This window comes from Tachypleus tridentatus, chromosome 7, assembly GCF_004210375.1.
Source record: "Tachypleus tridentatus isolate NWPU-2018 chromosome 7, ASM421037v1, whole genome shotgun sequence".
In the NCBI taxonomy this organism is placed as follows: domain Eukaryota; kingdom Metazoa; phylum Arthropoda; class Merostomata; order Xiphosura; family Limulidae; genus Tachypleus; species Tachypleus tridentatus.
This window is the reverse complement of record NC_134831.1, coordinates 66,341,836-66,366,636: the sequence shown is the minus strand read 5'-3', so window position 1 is coordinate 66,366,636 and position 24,801 is coordinate 66,341,836. Positions and strand designations below refer to the sequence as shown.

At 29.7% G+C, this 24,801-nt stretch overlaps 1 protein-coding gene across 9 annotated transcripts in view; it reads left to right on the top strand.

The window, feature by feature from the left end:
• LOC143255867 (uncharacterized) overlaps positions 1 to 24,801 on the top strand; it is a 51,093-nt gene that overhangs the window by 13,006 nt on the left and 13,286 nt on the right. For 6 of the 9 annotated variants that reach the window (XR_013030901.1, XR_013030900.1, XR_013030899.1 and 3 more), the window contains exons 2-11: positions 1,377 to 3,518; positions 4,910 to 5,035; positions 6,066 to 6,315; positions 7,047 to 7,085; positions 9,576 to 9,686; positions 14,012 to 14,101; positions 18,412 to 18,483; positions 19,350 to 19,426; positions 22,463 to 22,514; positions 24,113 to 24,180. Coding sequence is in view for 5 of the 9 variants with exons in the window: in XM_076512208.1 (XP_076368323.1) it covers positions 1,411 to 3,518; positions 4,910 to 5,035; positions 6,066 to 6,315; positions 7,047 to 7,085; positions 9,576 to 9,686; positions 14,012 to 14,101; positions 18,412 to 18,483; positions 19,350 to 19,426; positions 22,463 to 22,514; positions 24,113 to 24,145 (2,958 nt within the window). In the remaining 4 variants the exon portion in view is untranslated. Of the gene's footprint in view, positions 1 to 1,376; positions 3,519 to 4,909; positions 5,036 to 6,065; positions 6,316 to 7,046; positions 7,086 to 9,575; positions 9,687 to 14,011; positions 14,102 to 14,719; positions 14,998 to 18,411; positions 18,484 to 19,349; positions 19,427 to 22,462; positions 22,515 to 24,112; positions 24,181 to 24,801 lie in introns of those variants that run through there. The other 3 variants (XM_076512211.1, XM_076512210.1, XM_076512212.1) reach the window with 2 other exon arrangements.

Here is a 24,801-nt window from a genome sequence, read left to right as displayed (position 1 = left end):
TGCTTTAATAGACAAGGAATGAGTCCTTTCCAAACTGCAACATTTGAAATGCATTAATTTATATCTTTCTAGATAAAAACTCATATTTTCAGCATCCAAATATACTAGTGAGTTTGTAAGTTATAAATTGTAAAGTATAGTTTGAACATACAATTCAATAACTGGAAGTATGCTTGAATAACAGTTGTGTTGATGTGATCAAATTAGAATTGTGAATTCTGACTACTATATTTTCTTGAGTTTTTAATGGGTTGGTCTAGTAATAAATTTCACTAATGTTTCTTCTACAGTGCTTGATCAACTTCAGTTTATTACTTTAAATAGAAAGTTTGTTGACCAGAATAGTCATATTTGTTTATTGAAAGCATGCAGAAGAGTGAATCAAAACATAATGAAAATTGTATCTTAAAATTATTCAAACACATGTGGTAGAAATACCAAAATTCTGTTTGTGCATAGATTTTTGTTATGAGGAAACAAGTAACCCTCCTTGGATATAATGTTTTTTATAAAAAGTTGCAACATTTCATGTTTAATTTTATGCTGTGCCTGAGCAATAAGTCTTTGGTGTGATAAGCCTACCTCTGTATGATATTGTAAGTATGTACCTAAGTAGAACAAATTAAATTTCAAATCTTTTAGTATGGCACATAAATAACTATTTTCTCAAATAATTGATCTTTTATTGTTTGCTCATGTTGTATTAGGAATATATGGATTTCTTAAATAGTGAATTATAAGATTATATTTTCAGCATATTTGTACAGTAGCCATCTGTGGTCTGTAGTTAACATGGCAGGCTATGGATCAGAAAGACTCAGGTTTGAGATGAGATGTTTGCTGAATGTGCTCCACCTTTTAAATATGGGAGCATTATAACTTGCAGTCAGTTCTGCTGTGCAGTTAAGAGTAACATTTTAGATTGTATGTTGCATGTTGGATTCCCTTCCTATAATAATCAGTTATAAATTAATGATGACTGTAGGTCTCTCACTGATCATTTAGCCTATGTGTTGCATAAAGTATCATTCAGGTTAAAAATGTAAAATGCCACCATAGTATTGATGTATTTTATAACACCTATTTTAAGAGTCTGTCAAAATCTTTTTGAGGACTGTATTAGTAAACTTCTTTACAAATATAGATAAAATAAGGAACAAAATTGAACAACAAAAGCTTGTTTTCATCCACATTATAAGTTATGTTCTTCATGTCATTGAGAAATCTTGAAAGGAAGAGAGTTTGAATAACTTTGTATATACTGTAAAAGTAAAATTATAAAATAGTAAAATTATAAAATAGCATATGAGTGAGAAATGTACAATATTGAACTTGTGCTTTATATGTTGCTAATTTGATGTTTAATTTTTTTTCAGGATTGTTTAGTTGCATTTTTTGTTCTTGGCATTCATGGGCTCATGCTACTCCTGTAAATCTAGCAGTGTAAATCATAGTTACCAGTACACTACCGTGTCCATGGAACCTGCAAAATATGAGGACTCCTTGAAGCCTGTGAGAGCTATTCCTTATGTTAGGAGTACATCAGAATCTTCATTTGGTTCGTTATTTAAAAAGGGCAATTCTAGCTCTAGTAGACTCCCACAACCTTGGAAAAGAAATGAAATTGCCAGTTTCCAAAAAGATTCATTGCTGAACAATCCAAAAAATTTGGCTTGTCATTCTAAACAATATTCACTTGTTGAAAATTCTTCTGGAGCTCTTGGAAACAATAGATATTCATTGTCATCAGGCACTTCAGCTTCTACTAAGTCTAGTGTACCTCAATCTGAGCAAGATTTCTCAGGTAATTTAGTATCATATCCCGATAATAATTTAGTCCAGACACATTCCATTAATCCTGTCAACAATTTGAACAACTTAGATACTGTTGAGGTATCCAGAAAGAAAGATGCACGTGATCCTGTTACTAATACATCAGGCAATGCAATTTATTATCAACAAGACCGTATGGTTTCTAACAGTAAGTATAAACAGCAAACTCAAAGAACAATGCTACATTCTCTGGAAAGCCATGGAAAATATTCATTAGGTGTTTCACCCACTAAACAGGCAGATAGACAGCTTAGTTTAAGAGCTGTTAGCAGAAGTTGCCCCAATTATGTTGGTCAGTCAGCTGCCAAAGAAAATGAAAAGGGTCAATGTAACAGAATAAGAGTTCATTCCTTTCAAAAACCAACAAAGCTGACAGCTCATATTACTGGTTTACCTCAACCTCAGGTGCCTCAGTTTCTTGGGCATCAGCCACAAATGAATTTGTATGGAGACCAAACACATTCTAAATCTCATGAATCATCAATCAGTGATAGACTCAAATCTACTTGTACTGCATGCACAACATTACAAGATAAAAACAAGAAAAAAAATCAGCTGTCTTCATCAGAGTCCTCCAAAATATCCAAGCAACTCTTAGAATCAAATGAGGAAGCAGATAGCAGTTATAGTAGTGTTATTAACAATTTATTGGATAAAGATTCAGGGATTGGTAACAGTTTTGCAGAGAGTGAAAACAAAGGTGATGATTCAGACACACTGAAAGATGTTGAACATTTTGACTCTTTCGAAAGTTCTCCTGTGTCACAAGATAACAGTAGTATTGCTTTTAGTTCTGTAGAAACTTCTAAAATATCAGAGCATCCCAAAACAGCGGTACAGAAGAGGTTTGAATTTGTGAAAGAAAGATCTTTGCACCATATGAAAAATCCATCGATAAAACAACAGTTTCACTTGCAGAAGAACTTTGATACTAGTTTATTAACAGATTCTCCTGGAAAACAAACAAAGTCAAGTAGTGACACTGTTTATCCTCATTCATATGGATCCTATAGGGGGTTGTTGGCTTACCGTAAAATTCCTCCTTTAAAACATTTTCAAGATATTCCAGCATGGAAAAAAATGTGTGACTCTAATTTCAACCAGAGAAGATCCTATGAACATTATCCAACTACAACTCCTAAAGAGGTGAAACAAGTTTTGAATCAAGAACTTACTAGTAGTGCAGAAAATCAAATCAAAAATAAAAGTCAGAATGTAAAGGAAAAAGAAAGTATTTTCAAATCTTCACCAAGAGCTGGTAAATATAAAGACAGTAGCTCAAGATGCTGTCTTAAAGGATCTAAGAATAATACTGGTCAGATCGTTGAGGATCTTCCTGATAGCAAGAGCCAGTTATTTATTAGCTCAAGATTAGAGACAGAGAACAAGGATTTTATATGTAATGAAGAAATATCTGATCAAATCAAACCAACACTTTGTGAGGAAGAAAGAGCTAATGAGAATACTTGTGGCTCCACACTTCAGCAGTCAGTATCAGAACTACAACAACTCCAAACAGCTAGTACTTTTAAGCAAATTAGTGATAGACATTCAACTTTGTGTAGAGGCAGCTTGAAGTCATATTCAGACATAGGATCATCTTGTTCTAGTCTAGCTTCTGATGACCTTATGCTAGATTTTGAGAAATCCATGGATAACATCTTTGGAGAAGCATCTAAAGATGAGTAAGCATTTCTTTCTTTCATTTATTGATAGACCAAAATAAAATTACCTCTGAAACATTTACACACCTGTCTACTCAATGAAGAGCTATTACCTTGTACTACTGCTGTAAATATTTTTGTTTGTGTTTCAACATTTGAACAAAGTTTTCACCCCGAATGTATTAACTTACATTGCACCAGATGTAGTAATCTCCATAAAAATAACATTTGAACAAAAACACATTCTTGCCTTGGCACTGCTATAGCTTTGGCCAGCTGAACAACCATAGGTAGTACTTTAGCACTGTACAAAAGGTTCTTTTGACAGCACATTTTGTTCTACTATCTCTTAGTATTTACTGCAACAAATGAATACAGCCTCCCACTGAGTATTGCTCCACTAGGCCATCTTTTGTTCTAGTGGGTGATCATGGTTCATGGATTTTCCTTTTCTGATGCTATATTTTCAGGAAGGAGCACATGGAAGATATATCACCACCTTACTGGGGAGGAGGGCTGTGTTTACATTATAGGATGGTGTAATGTGCAATGATACATATAATGTGTGGGAATTTTGTTCACATCTTGTAGTGTGTACAAAAATCTTCCTGGTGTTGGTATGATGTAATAACTCATTGATATGCAGAGAGATGAGTAAATATCTGAAATACATTTTTAGATAAGAAAAATGTTCACTTGAGAGTTATCAAATTTTACCTTGACTTTATAAGTAATAGAGAAAATAAAATTGAAATTAAAAGTATATTTCAGTGGGGCACATTTTTTAAATTCTGGTATGCAAGAAAAACATAATTAAATGAACATATATTTTTATAACCTAATCAGCTGCAGGTATTTGATTAAGTTGTAGTCTCCACTAATGAATGAACAAGTTTTCTTATGGGGAAACTTTTGTGTCATTGACAACAGCTATGACTAAAATGGTTTGATAAGAGTGAAAAAATGTGCAAATTTGAAGACAATGAATATGATTGAACACATGGAAGCATATCTTAATGTGTATGGCATGATCATCCATTGAAATTATTTTAAGATTCTAGATAAGGTCAGAAATGAAAAAAGCTTCCTTATAGAGAGAACTTACTTTATTTGTAAGCAGAAGCTGCAACTTAACAAGGTCATTTAAGCATATAACATGCTGCTCATGTTACAAACATAAACCCATGCAATAAAGAGCATAAATACATGAGCTAGAATAGTAACATTAAAGAAATCAATGGAAGGTAATGGTAATTGCAATCATTTACTGAAAGTGAATAAATACTGTAGAACATTTACATAAATTACAAAAGCATGGTTATAAGTTTCAAAAAGCGTAAAGTTGTTTTCCACATTCAGTTTGTGTTGAAAGTATTTGGTTAAACTAACACAAGGTTATAACTTGTTTTCAGGGAATCTCTGCAACATGTTATAATTGATGAAATTGAAGAAGAAAAGCATGATAAGTTCTCACCTTTAACTAGACCTTGTATGAAGAGACACAGTTTTACAGATTTTGAATCGAGAAGTGTACCAAGGTAAGAACTGTGACAGGCTGCATTACAGGATACACATTTATAGAACAAACTTTTATGTTCTTTTGTAATTTGTATTTTTTTAAAAAGCCAAGAATGTAGGTATATCATTGACTTGTTTACTGTGAAAGACATTTAAATTACCCTTGCTAACTAATTAAACTATGTAAATGATGTTTGTTAACAAAGTTTTGCATCTAAAACGAGAATTAAAATATCCTGTTAAATGTTCTTATAAACCATGCCAGTTTGAACTAAATTTAAGAAAGCATGAAATTAACAATACATTTTTATTGTTATTCATTTACTTCAAATACTAGATAAATTAGTGAAGTGAAATAAAATGAAAATAGATATTTTTTCTTGGAAAATAAAATAAAAAACATTGAAATCAGTGAAAATGAATTTATTAAATGTTTTTGAGGTTTAAAAATAGTGGAATTATTATTTTAATTTCTGAACTGTAAGGATGTTACTGATAAATATTCCTTGATCTTTTCCTTTTCATAATGGAAAGACTACTATCAAATTTATTGAAACTTGGATAAACTTAATAAAGATATTTAGTTTTGGTTAGAGGAATTCCTATTATTTCATTTAGTTTTTTGTCACTTTTATGTTATATTATTTTGTCTTAGAATTTATTTTTTGTTGTTAATTAGCATGTTCTACTTCATACATTTAATCAGTTTCAACTTGATGGATATTTCTTAGTTTTTATTGATACTTTTCTTGGTTAAGTGCAGTAGCCACAACTTCCAGCTGTAAGTTTTTGAGTTACTGGAATCATTACTTATAGCTGTTATTTTTACTTAAGGTTTTGAATATCCTAATACTAAAAGAAATATATAGTCAAGCACCTCAAATTTAATCTTTGTTCATTAGTATAGAAATGCTCGTGTGGAACATGTTTAACAGGTATGTTTTGTAAATTTTGTTATGCTTATTCATAATGCAATGTATATAACTGTATATCATAATACTAAATATACATGCAATTTCTGTTAAGTATAGTGTTTGTGTTTGGAATTAGAATGCGTCTTGAACGTAAGGGATTGCATACTAGAGCAGATGGACTGTCTAAAAGACCATCTTCCTTAGAGTACTTTAAAGAATGGCGACATAGATCAGTAAGCCTTCCTTTACGGCCTCCTCGTCAGCTCACTATCACAGAAGGAGAAGATGGTAGCATGAAACTGGATGCATCTTCCTACAGAGTGTTATGTCAGGATTTAAATAGCATGAAGACAATGCTGCTACGGTTAAAGCGAGTTCTTCAGGAGGTAAGAATTAGACTTGTACATTCTATTCTAAATGAATTGATTATTTGTATTTTAACATTATCATAAACTCCAATATACAAGAAGGTTTGAGAGAAACAAAATTAATAGTTTAAAATATTTTGGTTTGTTTATATATTTTGCCTTAAGCTTGTACAAGCAGTGAATCTAAAAAGTTTGAATGTAATCCTAGTTTTCAGTCTTACTAAAATGTAATAGGTATTATGTTTATTAAGCTTAAAAATTTTACACCTGGAAGTAGTTAAACATTTATTTTAATTGATATGTATTGTGTCATTAATCTGCTGATAATTTGTAAGATGCCACAAAATAAGAATTTAAAGATAATTTATGATAATTTAAATACTTAAGAAATGTTCATGTATATCCATTTGTTACATGGTTCAAATTGTTTTATGAGAATAAATAGAAGTTATAGACAGCTGTTAGGGGGAAATAATTAACAGTTTATATTGTGTTGCCAAGTTACCAACTTAGTAACAAATATGGAAACTTGCAGCTATGAACATAAAGAAATTATTGTACAAGATGCTTTGTATACTTTGTTATATCATCATCACTCTGAGTTCTGAGGTGGATATTTAGATTTTCTTAATGTTGTATTGTTTTTTTTTTTGGCCATATTCATGTGGATGGTGAATTCTCAGGATCATGTAATTGTTTATTATGTACATTTTTCTGTAAATTAAATATACGATCTTATTTCTTCCTAGTCAGAAACACTCAACCCCTTTGAGGCCTACAGCCAGTTGGTAAGTGGATAACAGATACTGATTGTCAAATGTTTTGATTCAGTTTGTAACATTGTTTAATTCAAGTAAAAAATGAATGTCTTTTAAAAAATTAAAACTTAATTATCATAGTATAGGTTGTTTCAGATGTTATTTTTCTTTTTTTGCACAAGTGAATTTTACTGTGAAATATCTCTGTAGTAATATATCTAAGTCTTCAGTTCCATTCTCAAGCTCTTTTTAAAGTGTATTATGTAACAAAATAATACAGATGTTTTGTGTGATGCCATTATAATATTTTATCTGTAGATAACTTGCATAACTGTTGGAACAATGGTGCTTCTCAAAAGTGTTATCTATAAAAACATTAGGTGTCAACTGGAGTTATATTTGTGTTTTTTGACCATTTTAATCTTGTGCTTGTCTGTCATTAGGAAATAATTTATATGCTTTAAGATAATAGGTAGTTGTAAAAATATATTCTTAATCATTTCAAACAAAATAAAGAAAATATTGTTACATTAAAAAAAAACTAACAGATAAATGTAGAAGTTTAGTACATTTTTCTACATTCAGTCATGCTCTATTTTATTATTGCTTATCTTTGCAGTATTTCTTTAGCATAGTTTCCATTGCATAAGTTTCCTTGCAAGGCTGTTTTGTCCAAAGTACACCAATGTTATTTGCATGCTTTCCATAATTTATCTATTGTACAGGGTTGAATGTTCCTATTGTCCTATTCAGTAGTCCAATCATACAAAAAATTATTGCTCTGTATTCACTGAATTGCCCAGGATATTTTCTTATAGAATATCATAACTATCCATTTCACTCTCCAGGTAATGCAAACATTTAACATATTTTGTGGAAACAACTTGTGTCAACTTTTCAGATGCTTGTTTCTCTTGATTATGTTGTTTATTGTTGCCTTTGACAATGAGATGGGTTTTGATCTTTGTAGGGTTTCACCTGTTAGAAAACATAGCACATTCCTCATCACATCTAAGAATACTGCTCATTACTGTTCTCATTTTGGATGGTCATTGTGTCTGATATTGATCCATACATTTTGTTTTCCAGTACTGTTAAGTGAAAGAGATATCTCTGTCTTAAAAATTCTAAATCCCCAAGTTGAAACTTATAATAGAAGTGAATGAATATCTGTTAGAAAGTACTGTTACATGCCCTTCTCTAAAGTTTCCAGTTTTCAGTGGCATAAATGCTACCTTATAACACACTGAACTCTCTGGCTAATTCAGCCTTAGGCCCACATCAGGTGACTGTTAACTAATGTGACTTTAATATTGAAACTAGTGATGTTGATATATTAAAATATTAAAGTTTTTAGAGTTGTAGTTTTTTTCTTCGTATATTTTGTGGGAGCTGTCTATAATACAATCAGAGAAAATCTACTTTGTTTGAATATTAAATTGTCAGTCACATGGTAGGAATTAGTCATTAAACTGGTTCTGTCATTATATCTGGTTGTATCAGCAGAGACCCAAAGCATTTATGATTCTTGTGAGAAATAAATAAGATGAGTCTATTTTGTATAAGCCTTTGCTTCAAAGTACTTTTGTGTGAAAAGATAGTATCTATTATTTTTTGTAGCTTATTATAAGGTGAATGTAAGAAAACAATATCAAATTGGAGAAACAAGTAGAAAAATGGAAACCAGATTCAAAGAACACAAAAAGTCACCTTCACATGTTTTCGAACACTGCAAATCAAATAAACACAACATAACCATAGAAAACATCCAAATACTAAAGAAAGAAACAAACATAAATGCAAAATTAAAGAAGCCTTATTTATACAACTCCAGCCCAAAATAAACCAATATAAGGGAACACCTTTATACCTATATTAATAAATATATCCAACATCTAAGCACACCCTCTACATTCCTACACTCAATTACACAAACACCTTCAAACATGTGGTCAGCTACCAGTCAGTAACCCTTTCCTTCTTTGTAAACCTGACAATGACCAAAAAAAGTCAGAACATTGTTTGCTCCTCTACTAGTGCTTTCTCTACCCATACTGGCTGTTTTTAAATATATAATATCAAGTTCAGTGTGATATGTTAGCTTAAAATAACACATGTTATTCTCATTACATAATTAGTATAACAGTTTTTAAAATTTATATAATACATCTCATTAGTTTAAAAAATAAAGAACAAATGCTAATTAAAACTGTTTATGAAACTTTGACTTCAAGCATTGCTGAATGAAAGTATTTGCCACTAAGTTGAACTACTACTATTTTTACATCTTTTGTTAATTTGTAGTTCATAAATAACAAAATATAACTTTTCTGATGTTTTTTATTACTATTTTTTTGAATTTTTTATATGTGCTTTAACAATTCACATTAGCATGCATACAGTTGCTGTGGTGGTAGTTTTATAAAATAATTGTATCAGGTTTCCATCTTTAAATGTTTTTAATATTTATGTAGATATGTGTATGGTATTAACCATGGAATGTGATACCATTTTTGACAGGCTGTGTTTTACCCTAACTCATCTACGAGTGATTCATCAATGGTCTGTACTGCACCTGCAGATGATGGAAAGATGAAGAATGAAGCTTCTGATCTTCCTATTTTAATGCAGGTAAATATGAAATGAATTCTTTTTTTTTCTCTTACTGGTTATGTTTCTTTGCTTATCACAAGGTTTTTAGAGAGTCACATTCAAAATATAATTGAACTACTTTCATTTAATTGTCTATCAATAATGTGTAACACAAAAACGTAGATTATAATCCATATTTTAATAGTATACAAGTTTAATTTCTTGCTATTATAAGTCAGTATAAGAACAAATCTATAATTTTATGTAATATGAGGACTCAGCATGGCTAGGTTGGTTAAGGCATTTGACTCATAATCTGAGGGTTGTGGACTCGAATTCATCGCACCAAACGTGCTCGCCCTTTCAGCTGTGGGGACATTATAATGTGATGGTCAATCCCACTACTCATTGGTAAAAGAGTTGGAAGTGGGTGGTAATGACTAGCAGCCTTCCTTTTAGTCTTACACTGCTAATTAGGGACGGCTAGTGCAGATAGCCCTCATGTAGTTTTGCACAAAATTCAAAAAACAAACAAACGTAATGTGAGAATTGTAATATTTGCTCTCTAGGCATCCTCTTCTCTTTGATTTATTTACCACCCCTCCAAGAAGTGCAAAATTTATTGTAAATTACTTACTATAATATCACCATCACCCAGGCAAAGCATAATTTTTATAGCTTTCAATTTTATTTGGTTGCAGAGCCATTATAATAGACAACCAGGACCCCTCCTGCCATGCCCATCTGTCACATTCTCTCATTCAGAAACTGCCAGTGGTTCTCTGTGATGTTTAATATTGTATTATATTATTTATAACTAATAGAAAATGAAGGATTTCATCTACCAAATGAAATATTAGATTGTTTCTATACAGAGATCTGTTAGTTTCTCTTCCAGTTCAAGCTTTATTTTCATGGAAAATTCATCAGTGAGCTTAGCTCAATTTGTAACAGCTCTTGTTGCATAGGTAGAAAAGCAGACAAGAAAAATTGTCAGAGGATATTGTCTGCTTTTGCATGTTATTATTCTGCATTTTTGATGCATTATTTAATTAAATAAAAAAATATTTAGTGCACTACTACCACTAGTATAAAAAAGTATGTTTAAGTGTCATCAACAATTAATAGCAAAAAAAAGAGAGATCCAGGTAAACAACTTTTTTGTTTTTTATGTATATTTTTTATTAATTATTATAAACTAACTAAGATGTAAAAAATTCGAAATTTTTGTTAGTTAAGATTAGATTAGGTGAAATTAATAATAATAAAATTTTTCACAAGGTCAGTTCAAGAATAGTTCATGTAATGTAATTCAATAGTGTAACATGAGTTGCACATTTGTTGAGTGATCTACAACTTATAATGGTGTTAATAGTAATTAGGCAGGGTTCAGAGGCAATAAAGGAATAAAATTGAACTATAAATAAATGTATACTGTTTTGAGTTTAAAGCTATTAAGTACAAACAAATGTAGTTTTATATTACCAGATGAAATTATTCTGGAAAGGGAAAAAGGATAATTTAGATACATTTAATGTTTTTTTGGTGGGGCAGGGCTACAGTGTCTGTCAAATTGACCAATCTTGTATAAAGTTTGGGGTAGTGAAAGTAACTGATAAAATATGAAGTTTTACTGAATAAAAACATTTGAAATTTAGTTAAAGAGGTGTTAGAGATTATGCAAATAAAATTTGAGATGAATGAAAGTATTTTAAATCTTAACATGAAACATCACTTAGCACTCAGAGTAATAATATAGTAGTATATAGAAATAATGTATATGTTGACAGACAAATCTTTAGTAAAAATACTTCATTAATTTTTTTTTTGTATACAAGAGATTTGTAATGTTTACTAAAAACTACCAAATTTTGTGAATATATATCAAGAATATTAAAAGTTGAAGTGTATAAATTGTAAAGAGTACAACAGTAGCTATTAGGTCAGTCATTTCAACCAAACCTATGTCGAGAGAGTTAAAGTGGAATTTATAACATCCATTAATATCATTTATTATAGTTGCAACTCCAATTTCTAGCCTTTTCTTTTTATTAGCCTAATCTTTATATTATATATTTAATACTTCTATATTTTAACTCCATTTAAAATATTTAGTTTCCTGTGCTTAATTCCATTGCATCTAAAGGACAAAGTTGAACCATTGAATTAAAGAAATTATAGAAAATAAACTATAACACACTCTCTCATACATTGTAAAATAAAATATTTAATATCTGAAATTTATTAAATTAAAAGGTTTCATTTATTTAATTTAAATTTAAACAAAAATTACAAACTTAGAAACTTGAGTTGGTTTCAGAATGCTTCAAAAGAAATCATTAGTGTTAGTGAATATTTGAGCTTAATGAAACACTTTTAGTCCAATAGGAAAAAAAATTGATTATTTTGAACAAAATAGTCCTAATTTGACCTTTTAGTTTAATTGGGATTTCAAGTTTATCAATCTGTAGCCACAACACTGTTGCTTAACATCAGTTGCCATTGTGTAATGTAATTGCCTGTATCTCAGCTTCAAAAAAATCTTTGTATAGTATTCTAAAGGTATAATGAAATCCCTTATTTTGTTCTTTCTGATTGTACGAACCACTGTGACTTCCAATTCAGTTGAGATTTTTGTAGAGGTGAGAACAAAGTGATAAAAAGTTAGCTTGGTAATACATTTGTGAACAATTTCTGCTACAGTTTTAGTCTTCTTTTAAAGATTGCCTATTATTCTTTACTTAATTTGAGTGAGGATGTTATGATATATTAAGAAATGATTTTTCTGTGGAACAAAAACATAATCTGTAGAAAGTTCTGAAGAACTTTCAAACTATTTCATCCAGGATATATTGTTTTTTTCTTTTTCCAATGGAGTAACATAAACCATAAAAGGTGCATTTAAATGATACATCTGGGTCTGAGTTAAAGGTATAATTAATCACTAATTGCAATTTCTTTTATTGACACTTAATCCGTCTTGAATGTACTTGCATTATGCAGTACACATAATTTATTAACTGTGAATCCTGAATATTTATGGCATGGCAAAATATTGCTTATACATTCTTTTGAAACTTACAGGGGTGGATGAAACTCAGCTATTATAATAAATGTATTGAACTTAAAATCAAAAAAGATATTTCATTTAAATCATGTGAGTTGATACCTTGGTTTGTATAACTTGAATTTTTCAGTAATAGAACTGTTTGTTGGTGTCATACTGTTATTTTGAAATTATACTTCATATTAATATTCTTGTGTATAATTTCATATTAGAGCTTTTATAAAATTTAATAATTGGTGCTAATTAGGATACATACTTTTCTATCCTTTTTGTTTCACTTTCAAATATTTAATTTTAAGGAAATCTGTTTTTATTTTGTCTTGTAATGCTATATATTTAACCATATAGACTGACCTTTTGAAACTTGCAGTATATTTCATAAAAATATATTTAAGTAATGACTAGATAAGTTAAATTTTTGTTAATATAAATCAAAGCCCAACTTAAAAAGTGTCAGTGATGTTATGTGATTTGAAAATATTATGCACTTCCAAAACACTAAAATGAAAGTAAGGCCTAAAACAACAAAGGACAAATGTTTAATGGTTCACTTGACCTTTAAAACCTTGGTTTGGTGATTAAAACAGCCAAGATAAAGTTACTTGACTGGCTAATTTAGTCATATAAGAGTATTTGAAATTTGTTACTTGGTTGAGATCTCTGAAGTAATTTTATAATCTTGATATAAATTAGATAGAGTAAATGTGTTATAAAGTTACATGAATAACTATCTTCTATGTTTGAAACTTGTAAGTGTAGGGTGTGGAATCATAAAATGTGCTCAGCTATAGACTTGCTATAATGTACAAAAGTTAAATTGTCAGAAACATTAGAAATCTGAGTTTTAAAGTAATTGTTAGAAATAAATGCTGCTTAACAAGTGACACATTATATATTCCAATTTAAATAAAAGTAGAGCCACTGATGTTGAGTCCATTAATTTACATGAATTTGTTGAGTGTCCTTCAAAACACTTTTTGGTGTGGTGGCTTATTCATTTGTTGAGTACAAAATGTGAATGTTTCTTTATATAGTGTTTTAGGTGTGTGTATATGTGTGTGTGTGTGTGTGTGTGTGTAATTTCTTAGATACATCCTTTGGTTCTTATGAACACATTAGGTTTAGGATAAAAGCTAAAAACATTACAGTTATAGGAGTTTTATCACTGCTGGTGCTGTTTGTATGAATTTTCATAATCAATACATAATTTTCTGGGTTTTTAATTTTGTAACTACTTTTTTGTCAAATTGCATAGTTTGAATCTGTTGGCTTTTCCTAAGTGTTTTAAACTGTATAGGAAAATGCAGACTTGAGGAGACAGCTGGTGCTATTACAACAACAGCTGAAAGAAAGAGACTGTACAATTCACCTACTCCAACAACAAATGGTAATTTTATTGATAATTTATCATATTATTTGTTACTATGGTATTTTTTGTTTTTTCTTTTAAATAATTAAGCCTGTCGTCATTGGAAGTAATGCATTGTGACCAAGTTTTACTAATGTAGATGTTTTGAGTTTAATATTTTTAGATATTAAAGTTATTTAAAACAAATCATAAAGCACTTCTAAAATGTTTCTAATGTACTTGAATAAAGTATGAGTAGATGTTGGAACTTTAATTATTTCACTGATATTGTATTTCCTTCCCATAGTTTAATATGATACAGGGTAATAACTTATGCAACTAGGTTTTGGTGCTTTTATCTATATTTAATGTGTGTCCTACAACTAATTTTGTAAATGAAACTAAATCTTACAGAATTGTTAATAACAGATTTCAGAAAGGTGTATACTTGTATAAAATAAGCAAATTATAAGATGTACAATGATCAACTTCACAGTGATTCATCAAGTAGTAATGTCATTTTGATCATAAATTTGAAAATAAATAACAAACTCTGATAAAGTTATTGGATTTAGTTTATATTTAGATAAGTATACAAAACAAATCCAGTATTTCTTACATTGTTATTTTTAAAATGAGTCATATTTGGTCATGTAGAAAAGAAGCACAGAAGTTATATAAGAATTAGGAGTCTTGATGTAGTTGATCGGGAAAAAAAGAAGTCATATTTGGTCATGTAGAAAAGAAGCACAGAAGTTATATAAGAATTAGGAGTCTTGATGTAGTTGATCGGGAAAAAAAGAATAAATATTTGAAATTACTGAATTTTACAAATATGCTTTATTATTACAAGACTACTAATGTTGATAATGATATGTAAGCATAACAGTATGAAGCAAATAAAATGTAGAACAAAATGAAATTAGCATTTAAAAGGTGCAGTGTGGATAAATAAATTTAATGTGTTAACCATTTCTGAATTGTTCATTTAAAACTATAAATGTGTTAAAATGATTAAATATGTGTAGTTTGGTATGTTCAACCCACTGATAATATATAGTCATCGAAAAATCAAGATCCTACAAATTAGGTGAGTTTTAACTTCTTTATGGTTATGACAGATGCCATTTTCTGGACTGCATCATTCTGTCTTAATGTATCTTTTGTTGTAATTTATAATGAATTTTTGTTTTAAATCTAGGTGTATCCTTTAGTTTTATCATTAAGCATTCTTTCACTCATTGCAAGTAGAATTTATAACACATTTTACGTTTTGATGGATTACTTTGAAACGTCTTATTTATTATTTAGTATTCTTTGATTGTGCAACTCCCTCCAAACAAAAGTTTTACCTGTATGTACATATTTTTTTCTATGCCTTTGAATCAAAGCTGAAAAAAAGGTGCAGGAACATAAGATAAAAACAACTGTTGATAAGTTTTCACACTGTGTTTGCTGTTCACAATTTTTTGTTTCCCTAAACAGCTCAATTTGTTGGTGATATGCAATTTTTTTAAAGGTACATGTATGTTTCAGTGCAGCATTAATTAATTCTGATGCATGCATTTTAGCATTTTTTAGGAGGAAGTTAATAATAGCTCATTTGGTGTGATAACTGAAATATTTTTAATAGTAGAGGAACATTTTTGTGTATTTTTATTTCATAATTCATAAATCTTTGGGTGTGAATACTAAAACATACCATTTACTGACACAATAACTATACTTTGACATTGGCTTTGTCTAACTAAGCATTGGTCTCTCATGCTCCAGTATTTTATACCCACTTAAGTAGCAACATCTAATTTGCAAATCTCTGCACCAATATCAGTGTGCCCTCTATCCTGGTACTGTATATAAGCATCTTGCTCAAATAATGTCACTTTTTCTCAACAAAGTATTGGTCATAATTTTCTCTTAAGAAAGTGTTTTGTGTTGTTCTGTTATGGATTGTGATTTATTAAAAACAACAACAAACAGATTAACTAAATTAGATGTGATATTGTGGGTATGAATTCCCATATTACTGTCATCAGCATGGTGGCTAATCTGACCTCCCATTGTTCCTCCTTTGTTATCTAGTGTATCACTATGGTTGGTGGGTATTACTTTTTGTTGAGGCTGTACATATTTTGATCCATTAGCCCTGGGTGTCTACCTGGGGCATCTGAAATTGGCTTTTTTGTTGATCCTGTGAAGAATTTTTTACTGTTTTATTATGCAACAGGACAGACCTTGTACTCTTTTTTTTTTTGTATGTTTTCATGTTTTGGCTTTCTTCCTCTGGCTGGATGTATATTTTCTTTCCACAGACAAAAAAAAAAATTTTGGAGGTGGGTTGAGGATTGTTCTTGTAATCACTTTGAGCCAGTTTCATTTTCCTGTACTTATTTGATCCATTGTCTATTGATAATGTTTCTTCCCTCCCCCCAATTCAATTTATGGTTGAATGAGGATTTCTTCTGACTTCTATCTTGGTCATATTGACCGCTTGTGTTTATTCAGTAGAGATGCATAGGTGGATAGAGTTTGTGTTTTACATGTGGCTTCTTTTTATCATTACTTGATATTTGCTGGTGTCCTAGAGCAGTTTGTATTTGGAAATTGACATCATCTATTTGCTGTTCCTGACTACTAGACCTTATTTACAGGGCCCCTACATTTGGGCTAACTGAAGTCCATGACATAGGAATATACCTAGTGTGTGTGTGTGTGTGTGCAGGTGGGAAGGGAGTCAATTAGAGTGAGGTTACCACTACTGATGGATAACTGGCATTCCTTCAATTGCAGATACAGGTTTGACTTCAGGTTCTGATATTGAAGTTGGCCTTACCATTCAATTTTCCATCTCCATTATTCTAGCAATCTGTAGTATTTCCATCCCCACTGAACAGTGGGGTGTGGATTTTGTTTCACAGCTATCAGAGTTGCTGGTCGTGGGGGTGATAGTAGTAGTTGATTCCATTCTTCCAGGGTGTTATTCCTGTTTATTTGTTTGCCTGGAACAAGGAGCAATTGGAGGACGATCATCATTCTTATCTCAACCCATTCTTTAATCCTCTCAGGCCCACAGTGGTGTACTTTCTTACTCTTCATTGGTTTTCCTAACTAGATCTGTGGATGTTTAAATCTGAGGTTGCTGAGCTATTTCTGCACATTCTCATAGTGAATTCATTTTGCCTTTTGCTATATTTCATGTACAGGGTTCAGGATCTACAAGTCAAGGATTTAGCTTTTGATCTGTCATGAGCACCATATGTTTTCAGCTGGTTTTACAAGTTTTTACTATGTTTTAAGCCTGGATCAGCCAGCATTCATCCAGCTACAGGCTATGAAACAGGAAAGCAGGCTCTTACTTACAGGAAGGGTTCTATCTCTTTGGATTTTTGGACTTCCCTCAAATTTCTGAATTTTTGAAATGAGGACAAATGCTATTCCTTCACTAGTCTCAGTGCAACTAATGGATCTGGAACTTCAATCCACTGGATCTTTCAGTCTCTTTCATCCAGAGCAGCATCTTAGTTTTCGTGTGGGGGTTTGTTTGGATCAACTGTATCATTAGTGTACATGCATATATATTTGTATGCATGTATAAATGTCTACTGTTCTGAGTTTATCTCTACAGATACTTTCAGATACATTGTTTCTTGAACTTCTAATTTAAAACTTATAGGTTAGTTTTTACTTTTATTGTATCTTGTGTGCCAGATGTTATAAAAGGTTTAAGGGATACAGTAAAGTGCTCAGTCCTCTATATAAATAAACTCTTGATGGACTGATTTTGAAATTAATATCCTTTAAGTTTGTAATATCATTGGCATACAATTTTTATACAAGTAACTGGACTTTGATAAAATTATTAAGTGTGTTTTCCCTGGTTTGAGTTTTTTTACTATGTTGATTTGTGCATCTCAAGGATTTAGTAGTTTGATATGTGAAAGTCTTTTCAGTTGTTCATTATTCTTCATCAGCATGTTTCATGTTTTAAGCATTGTATTTCATATGAACTCCAAAAGAAAATCATTTTTGGTCATCGTTTTTGTAAAACTAATCTTTAATTATAAGCAGTTTATTCTCAAATACATGTTACATTTATAGACCCCATGCCTCTTTTTTTGAGAAATGTAACTCTTTCACTATTTCCAGGTTGTGTGATATTTTGATTTTCCCTTTATGTATAAATGTTTGTACTTGTATGTGATATCTATTTTTGCTAGTTTTATGTTATGTTTGTTTTTATTTTAGTGATGGTACAATTTTTAAAGTGTGTACTTATATGTGCTCTTATGCTGTAAAAGAACATTTGAAGTTAAATAATACAATTAAAAATATGTGGGATTTTTTTCAAGACTAAGTACACTGCAGTCCCTGGCAGTTCCAGAGGAAAACTTTTATCTAACTCGACCACACAAACAGATAAGGTAAGCAAGTAGTTTCAATATTCATTAGGAGATTAAAAAAACAAAATCTAAAATAAAGAGTAAGTTTATTTCTTTTAAGAGAGAACTATAAGAATTATATTGTTTGAGAATAATATAATAAAAAGTGTTTTACTTACGACTTCTAGGAGTTTTTCTTTGTTGATTCTGTGTGTTAAAATAACTTTGATTAAATGCTATACTCTTAGTTTCTTTGAATTTCACTACTGATCTTTCAGTTAGCTACAGAAGGGCAAAAAACACATTCTTGCAAGAAGACAAACAGTATGCAGTAGTATACTAATTAATAGGACTAATTTTTTGCTTCATGTTTGTATTCAGTTAAACACTTAGCTCAGTCATATTTACTTATTGGATAGTGTTGTTAATGTGCAGTAAAATACCAAGAATGTTGAGAATTACATATATATATATATAAACCGGGGTAATATAACATATTACTACTGAATAAAGTTCTTAATATTGTAAATAATAGGTTTTTGAACATTAGTGGTTAGGCAAATAATATTAGGTTTTTTTTCTTGAAACTGATTTTTATTTTGTATTTGATCCACAATTGATAAAAGATAAAGTTAATTAGAAGTAATTTTTGTTTTATTTTGAAACAAACAGTATACATTAGTCTTATAATAATAAACATAGTAATTGATCAGTATATCCAAAATTGTATTTAGTTATTGAGGATGACCTTTCATTGTCATATATTTTTCTTATAGACAATGATTTTGTAGGCAGGTTAAGCAACAAGAATATTTTGGTTTTCTTTGAACCCTGATGTCTGTGTATGGTTTATTCATTTTGAAATAGTTTATCTATCAAATTATGATGTAGTACCTTTACTATTACAGCCACGGGACTCAGCCTTGTCTTGCTCTCTTTCTGAAGAGTCCAATCCAGATGGTTCTCTCTCAGGATTACTAGTCAGGTATATTTGACTGTGCATGTTTTTCTGAAGAATTCAAAGTGAGAATGAATTGGATTCAAACTTGTATCGTTGCTCATTTGGCATGTGATTTAACTTCATGGATCCTAATTGTATAAAAGCTGTAGTTTTCATTAGTTTTTTTTAAAGTTGAAACTGTCAGAACACTGATCTTTATTAAATAGCCTTTAAATTGCAAACTCAATTTAATCTGATGGGCATACATATGATATTACTTGGGAAATATAGGTTTAAGATTAAGGATTATTAAACAAATTGGTTGTTTTGAGGAAATTCTAATATAATGAAAATCCATGTTTGATTGAAGGAATTTTTCATCAGCTTCCTGTACAGTGACTTGCAAAACAAGACACTGATCTGAAATACAGGTTTTATATTCCTGATTTAAAATGTATAATGAGATAGAGAAATGTGATAATTTTCTGCAGTCACACATGCTTATTTATTTGATCTCTCGAGCCTCTTTGATTTATCAGTTTGAGTCTTTTTGAACCACAAATTATAAACTGTTTATATAATGCATACATCTAGAGGTGATGAGTTGCTGCTGACAAAAAAAATGTATGAATTCAAAAACTAATGAAAATTATATCAAGAATTTGGGATCTTATTCAGGGTGTTAAAATGTATTAAACAGAAAAACATCCTTTTATTGCTTAAATTTTGTGATTAAGGTAAAACATCTACATGTACAGCATGTGTTTTCTTTTGAGACTAAAAGTTGGCATTAACAGTTAAACTATTTCTCTAGAATTTTGAAAATTGAAGTAAATTATAGTTGTTTGTTATATAATTTGGCAAAAAGATAAAGTTAGGATCTGATCTAATAATTAATTTATGGTAGATTTATATATTTTATTTATTCATTTTGGTTCCAAAATACACAATTTTATTTTGCTGTAAAAGGTTCACTACATGAGACCACACTTACTGCAGATCTGGTAACAATCATGTTATATAAACATAATCTTTAGGCTTGAGTGAAGAATTTGAGAATAAAAAACTGGTTTATTCCAGCATTATAATGTGTGAGGATATACTTTTACTATCTAATATATTTTAAAGTTTCAGATTTCTAATGAGGTATTTTTTTGAACAAGTATTGGTACCAGTTTTTTATAGGTTAGTTAGATTTGATTTACAGTATGAAAATATATACCATTTAAAGTAGTACTTAGTACTTGCTAAATATATCTAGTTTCATTTCAAATTACGATAATTAAGCTTAAAAATCATTTCATTTTTATTACTGCCACAGGAATAATGTTTTACAATAATAACTAAGTTATAGTTGTTTATTTGTTCATAACATACTTATTTCTAAACTCTTCTTGCTTGAGGCTTGAAAACTAGAAAATTTTTCATTTTAACAGTTAGTTAAAAAGAAAAGCATAAAGTATGCTTATGTCTCCATACCTTAAATACTTACAGCACATTATAAACTACCTATGAGCTAAAATGATTTTTGTTTGTTGTTTAAAAAGTGTAAATTATTCTAAATCATCTTATGTTTACTTTCATTTTATAAATTGATTAAAGAGCACTGTAAAAGATAGTGCACTTAATCTTAGTGCATTTATGATTTACTAACATTTGTTTACTTCTTACATTTATTTTTGTACTAAAATGACCTCTTAAATTCTATTGGATCCATGATTGAATCATAGTTGCTACTGTTTTCCAAGAAAGGGTATTAACTGCAGCAGTCGCTTACTTCTGTCACACTGTTAATAATAGTTCTACAAGGCAATTGTGTAAATGAATTTTCTCTCTTTTTACATCTTTAAGGTTAATATGAACAGATCTGGTTTGGGATCTCTAACATCATGTTAAGTTCACCAACACTCAACTAGATGTTATAAACTGGATTAAAAAATCCTTCCAACATCTCATCTTCATACAGTGAAAATTATTAACTCTTGAGAAACATGTTGGAAGCTTATTAAGAAAATGTTTGTACAGTCTTAAAATACATATAAATTTTATATTACAGGCTAGAATAAATACTATGATAATAGATTTGTATTATTTGTTCTCAAATTGCATTATAAGCATTCAGCAGCTGAACAGTAAGGTAGATTATTACTGTTTCAAACAAACACATTTGTAAAGGCTGCCAATTAGCCATACAAAGAAAATCTTCTGTAATTTAGCACATTCACAAGTTTTAACTTAAATTGTATAAACACAAATACTATAGGAACCTCTGTCTCAAGTAGACTCTGACTTTGTGTTGTTAACATTTATAGAAGTGTTTATAACCTTAGAATACCTAAAGGGAAAAATTAAGACTGTCTGCTCTGCCCTTTCCATCTACAGCATACTTTTGCTCCATTCTGATATACAGAGTCCTCTGTGGGACATTAATGAAAATGTTTACCTATCATGACTTTATATGATAAAAATAGTTTTCCATTATAATAAAATAAAGGCTTGTGATAAATGAGTTTTTTTTGTATATGTGGAAAACATTTTTTTAATGTCATTTCATAAGAAATTCTTTATTTTCATGGAACTTAAATTTATTATGAACATAAGTTACACAGAGTATATATCCCAGGAAGGATAAATAATCTAAATCCAAGAAAAGATATAAAAAACTGGTATACAGAATTTTGCATTTTAATTTTAATTTAGTTCTGTACATCTTTAATATCAGCATCGAAAGTCAAAAACTTTCTGTAATTTCAACAGTTTATAAATACAAAGAACCCAATCCCCAAGATAAGGTTTTGTTATAATACCAAATAGTTAAAATGTAGATAACAATTGTTTAGTTTCTATAAGCTTAGTTTCATTTGTTTAATGTTCATGATAAATATAAAATTTTATGTACTGTAGGGGATATGTACCAGTTAACCTTAACCTTTCATTTATAATTTTCACATTGGTTAATAAGAAACATGTTAGTTGTTACTAGTTTGGCATAGTTGGGTAGTTGTCTTCATAAAGTTGAAACTACATTTTTCTTGCAAGAATACTAAAATGTTTGTCTCTTTTTTTCACTTTTTTTTTAAGCAGTGACATGCAAGAAGATAGTGAGATATCAACATCAGCAGATAATACCATGGTAAGGAAATTCTCCTTGCTGTAGGCTATCTAATAAGTTTGCATGCCAATCCATTTTTTCAATTGGTTGGGTGGAAGAGGTACATGTTTTTATAATTCAAATTGTCGGGGTAATTAATAAGAATATTTGTCAACAGACTTAAACAGCTATTAAAGGCTTTATCTGAAGTTAATACTTGTATTTCTTTTAGAGAGAAAAGGTTCTGGAGACTATCAAATTACTTTTACTCATAACCCAACTGGTTGTGGAAGGTTATTAAAGATTAAGTTTTCATAACTCCTTTTACTGGGTAATAATTGATAAACATCTTATTCTATAAGTTAATAAGCATTCTAAATATTCAGTGTTTTGAATCAATTCTGTTAGGAAAGAAATTACTATAATCATTTCAAGACTTTTCATTGTAAGAATATATAAGAAATTACTTGCATATCATAAAATAAAATATATATACATATATTTTGTAACCTTGGTTATGGTGAGTTATATATCTCAAGATTTATGAAATTGTTGCACTGTAAGAATATATGAGAAATTACTTGCATATCATAAAAAAAAAAAAAATTATATATAAATATATGTATGTATATTGTCACTTCAGTTATGGTGAGTTACATATCCCAAGATTTATGAAATTGTTGCAGCATTGTTCTTTGATTTGGGAAGTTTTTAAACTATTTTGTGAATATAATATAAAGTCCAGTTCACTTAATGATAACAAATTTTTATTTCTTCTTTAACCTTTCCACAAACTGTGTTCACTTGTATACTGTTATAACTTGTAGGCCTGAGTTAATGTGTGATGTTGAAATAGAAATACCATGCCAGTTGCACTCAGATTGACATAAAAGTAAACTTGTACAGTTTCATGGCTGGTCGATCAAGTAACTGATTATTTATTATAACTAACACGATTTGAGATACTTCACTGAATTATTAGTAGTATACCAACTGAAAACAGAAACTTGGTCAAATGCTTCATTGATTCTCATTTTTGATGTACTCTCATCTGTCAATACTCTCTGGATTTACTAGATTTTTTTATGTTAAATTTAGGATATTGATGGTATTATAGACATGTTTTTATAAATATTTCAATTGTAATGTAATGTGTCCTTTAGCTAATATCTAAATTAAAATATTGAAAATACAGCTAACAACAATATACTAGCTTAAATCTACCATGTGGACCTATCAATAGTGTAATTAACTTCAGCATCTGATGAAACTACATCTAAGATCATAAGTAATTTTAAAATCAATTAAATAGAGTTGCTGAAGAAAACACATGAAAAACTTATTAAAATAGTCAGTAAAAAATTACCTGATTAAAATTATCATTCTTGATATGAGTTAATATTGCACAAACTATAGATAAAAAAGTCCTGTTTTGCAGGGTTAGATATCATTCATTAAGATGTTCTCTCTTATTAAGTGAATAATATAGAATTTAACTTGAGACCTGATGAGCACTAGTACTGAGCAAAAGATTGTTGGTAATGGTGCACAGTGTACAGTTCAAATTTGATTATCCATAAGGTGTGATTATAATTATATACAGTCTTATTGTAATAATTTGTTTACTTTTTATTATACAGGCTAGTCTTGCTGACTTGTCACAACCAGTGTGATAAAATTACCAGTGTACCAGATACAATAATTAAAGGTATGTTTTGTAACTTTCAAGTTTTTGTGTGATAGATTTAATTATAGTTTCATATGAAAATTCATCAGTGATAGTTTTTCTGTCTTGTAAGCTTGAAATGATTTTAACCAAGACACTTGTGTATATTTTATTATTTTTAATTTTTTAGTTTTTTATTATATTTTTATTTCTTTATTGTTGGACAATTGTTAATCATCTAAATTTTAGCTTGTATTTCTTTGGATTTATCTAATGTTTCGTCTATTATTGCAGTGAATGTTGGCATATCTGTTATGAAGTTATTTATATGAATTGGACTAGATTAATAATTTTTTTGAATAATATATATTTGTTACATATTTTATATTTAATTAGCTTAATTATTCCAATCTCACCCTCAAATAAAGATTTATCTCGGAAGTTTCAAAATAATAAAAGCATTGGACTTAACAAAATAAATTGTTTTGTAAATTTATGTCTCCAAGTGGGACAGCAGTAAATTTACAGAATTACAATGCTAAAATCAGAGGTTTAGTTCCCTGTAGTGTACAGAGCAGACAGCCTAATGTGGCTTTGGTCCAAAATAAACAAGGAAGCAACAGTAATTTCATGAAAGCTTAATTAATAATGGTCTTTTTTGTT